The 3,660-nt window shown below is 35.6% G+C and overlaps 1 protein-coding gene across 1 annotated transcript; it reads right to left on the bottom strand.

Moving 5' to 3' along the window:
- Positions 1-1,288: 1,288 nt before the first annotated feature.
- Positions 1,289-3,310, bottom strand: LOC113236855. Its single transcript, XM_026473063.1, has 2 exons — positions 3,242-3,310; positions 1,289-2,233 (listed from the first exon to the last, which is right to left on the bottom strand). The coding sequence occupies exon 2, from the start codon at positions 2,231-2,233 to the stop codon at positions 1,343-1,345; it is 891 nt and encodes a 296-aa protein (XP_026328848.1). The 5' UTR covers positions 3,242-3,310; the 3' UTR covers positions 1,289-1,342.
- Between the last annotated feature and the right edge of the window lie 350 nt (positions 3,311-3,660).

Here is a 3,660-nt window from a genome sequence, read left to right as displayed (position 1 = left end):
TTCACATTGAACAGGTTTTCGGTGTCATGATAATTTACAGTTAAAAGTGTGTCTTGGAGCACTTTTTTAACTGCATACTTCGACATTGTATGAATGTGAGTTAATTTGTTTACCCTGTTGTATAATTTACAGGTTAGAGCATTATATTGCTTTTTTAGCCCATGTAGTTGCGACATTTTGAGGACATATGAGCGGTCCCCTTCAACTGTTTGCAGTAGCAATGGAGGATAACATTCTCATAGTTTTTTGTAACTTCTCTACACCAGGCATAACCACATTTGATAGACCTTTTCTCCCCTCTGCTCTATTAGACAAAGGACCTAACTTGGCTAAATATAATTTTTCATCAGTAAACAGGAGGCTACGTAGCGTGGGATCTACTAGGACACTAACGGTGCGTGTCCGCCAATAAAAGTCACCACACAAGGAATCTCTGTTATATGGCTGTTTTACGATCTTAAGTATATTTAATTCGTTTACCTATTCTATGATTCGTATGATTGTAGGTGTAGAGTCTCAATTTGTACGGAAGCTTTTTTATGGATTACTACAAAAGTGTTTATTAGATAAGTTTATAGAGGCATTGACTTTGTATTTAGAAACTTTAGCAAACCAATAAAAACTACTAGCTAATTGCTTAATGTTTTCTTTACTTATTTTTATTTTCTAAAACGCTTTAAAAATGTGTAGAATTGTCTAATGATGATAAGAGACGATGAATCTATTAACTCCTTGTGTTTTTATACGCCATAATTTATTTTTAATAACTATTGCTTGTATATTTTGTGGTAGGCGCTACTAAATCCATGATAAAAATTTAATAGGGAGTTGAAGTCAAATAATCATTTATTCCATAGATAGATCAAATAAATTTACACTTGAAAAGGTATTTTATTTAAGCTACTGCTCGTTGACTTTGATAACGTCCCTGAGAAGAACAAGCAAGAAACTCTAGGTGCTGCTCTTTTCAACTAAATGCTATGGAATACACTTTGAATCAAATTTGTGTGGAATCTGGAGTCATGTCATGAGAAAGAACTTGCGGTAGGTACAGTGTAATTTATTATGTCACCGTACTTGTTCAAGTCATTTACATATATCTAATACAATATGTCGAATAGCACCTTTTTGCCATTCAATTGCGTTAAAAGATCAAAAAACACTTTCACAAATTACATAAGCTAGTTCAGAGGAAATAATAATATTTTTTCCTTATTTAATATTATTTATTCGTCGTAAAACTTAGGGACAACATTAAATCGATATATCCTTAACATATTCAAATTCACTTGTGTTTAAATTAAAAGTAATCAGTCTCGAAATTAATTATTTAAACTTAATATTATTCTCGCAAATTAATATTAGGGAGATCCAACCAAACTTCCATAATATTCTCAATTTTTTTTTCTTTTCTATTCTCATTGGATGCCTCTTTAGAATCGCAGCTGTTGCCTTCTTTTACCCTTTCATCATCAGCTTTCTTCAATACACTGTTTCCCATGGTACCAAAAGTCCTCTCAAGTAGAATTCTCTGATTGATATTAAAAATGTTATAAGGTATTTCAGAAGCTGTCTGAGTATCATTTTGAGTTCTTCCTTCAATTCTGATGTCACTTTCTCTATGTGTAACTGTACCGCGTAAATTTACGATCACAGTGGGTTTGACAACTAATTGCGATTCTCTGTTCCCTATTTGACTTTGTCCGGCCATAGTATTTGTACTGGGATAGAATTCTGGCAAAACTTGATCGTCTTCATCTTTTTTATTTGGTTTCTTATTAACTGGTGGTCGCGGACGTTTTTGTTTCTTAGGCTTCTCCGTTGTTGTTTTTGGTTCAACTGTTGTAGCAATAAAAACTACGATTTCCTCTTTAGATGACTCAGCGTCCTCAGTATCGTTTGAAAGACTTTTCGGAAAACGGTACTTCAATGTTGGCATTTCTATTCGGTCATTTCTTCTAGGGATAAAGTCAGCATCGCTTGGTAGTTGAGGCTCGTTCTCATAACCGTATCTTTCATAGTTTTGGGATAAATTATTTTCGTTATTGTCGTCGGGTAATTGAGAGCGAATGCGCAAAGACTCGATTACGTCATGGAAAAGGGAGCGTTGCGCTGTCTGTGTGGGGTTTTCTCGAGTAGCGCTGTGGTGATCGCTTGGGTGAGCGCCAGGGTGGGCGCCCAAACGGGCGCCGCACATGAGAAACATGTATGTCACGCAGATGAAACACTGCATCTGTGAATGGAAGAGAGAATGTATGTTATATTTTTAAACGCCTTGAAATATATTTTTAACCGACAGCAGATTCTCTATGCAGGCATTACATGTAAAAGTATTGTGCAGGAGAGTGTGCGATGGAATCTTTTTCACGATTTAATTCCGCCTTCCCCTTTCCGTCACCGGTTTGGGCACCCCTATGTTATGGATATTCCAAGTATTCGCACGAAGCATTCACGCTTTCACATTTACATGGTGAACGGCTAAGGAGTGGAATTTCCTGCTTGCAGACTTATTCCCTGAACGCTACAACTCGGGCCTCTTCAAGACGAGAGTGAATAGGCATTATTTAAGTGTGTATGCTCCATCGTCGACCTCATCATCACTGTTCATCAATAAAGGTCAAATGCGTAATTATATTTTAAAATCAAAAAACGTAAATTGGTAAAATGGAACTGATTATTTAAATATAACTTAGACAGACACGTGACTGCATATAGTACGCGTCGGTTTGTCCAAATAGTCTCACGTTGTACGGATGGCGGAAGGAGGAGGAAACAAAGCGAATGGGTAGCGTATATCAATGTTGTAACGATAGATTCTTCCAGACTTTCCAGTGGAAATAAATTAAATGAATCTTATACACATTGTAATGATTCATTCAAAAAATTCAAATGAACATGGAAATCAATACATTCAGTCATTGTGCGTATTGTAAAAAAAACTAACTACAGAAAGAAGAAAAAAATAAATTATTGAAATTATTGAACAGTGTTAAGTTATTAGTCAAAAATCTTTGAATTACTTAATCATACACTATATATGATCGTATGCTTTATGTTATGTATATAGTTATATTATATGCAAAGATTAACACACTTATTAACGATACAAAGCTAATACAATACAAATGTGTACTTGGGTCTCCTAAAAGAAACAATAATGATTAGTCCAGAGAATTGTTTCTACGAAAGATTATTTTCCTCCTTACTGGCCTAGTGTACAGTATTAAAAAATATAATGTACCTTGAAAGATGCGTACGCGCACGGCTAGAGCACTAAAGTGTGACTGGCTGCAGACGAGGCACCGGGAAGTGAGGGTTTTGAACTCTCCTGAACCGACAGGTGTACGCAAACTTTTGTCTAGGCAGCACTAGACCAAAATGTATAAACCAATTTTGTCACGTTATAAGTACCCACAGCGTAAACTGTTCATATTTAAATACAAATTCAAACATGTCTCTTATTTCACAGGTAAGCAAATTACACTGGAAATTGTCACTGTGAACACTAATAGGTACTCATTCGTAAGACAGAGTCCCGAAGAAGATTAAGTAACAAACTTTAGGGTTAAAGGGTATCATCCATTAAATTTCTAAGCTTTTTATGTGAATGTGAGGTGGTCATCATCGCCCATGGACAACATCAGAGGAACTGCCTATGTT

This window comes from Hyposmocoma kahamanoa, unplaced genomic scaffold, assembly GCF_003589595.1.
Source record: "Hyposmocoma kahamanoa isolate Upper Pololo Valley unplaced genomic scaffold, ASM358959v1 92, whole genome shotgun sequence".
NCBI classification, from domain to species: domain Eukaryota; kingdom Metazoa; phylum Arthropoda; class Insecta; order Lepidoptera; family Cosmopterigidae; genus Hyposmocoma; species Hyposmocoma kahamanoa.
This window is presented reverse-complemented; position numbering and strand designations above follow the sequence as displayed.

Coding starts and splice junctions, on each gene's coding strand:
- LOC113236855 (XM_026473063.1), bottom strand. CDS start 2,233: ATGCAGTGTTTCATCTGCGTGACATACATGTTTCTCATGTGCGGCGCC.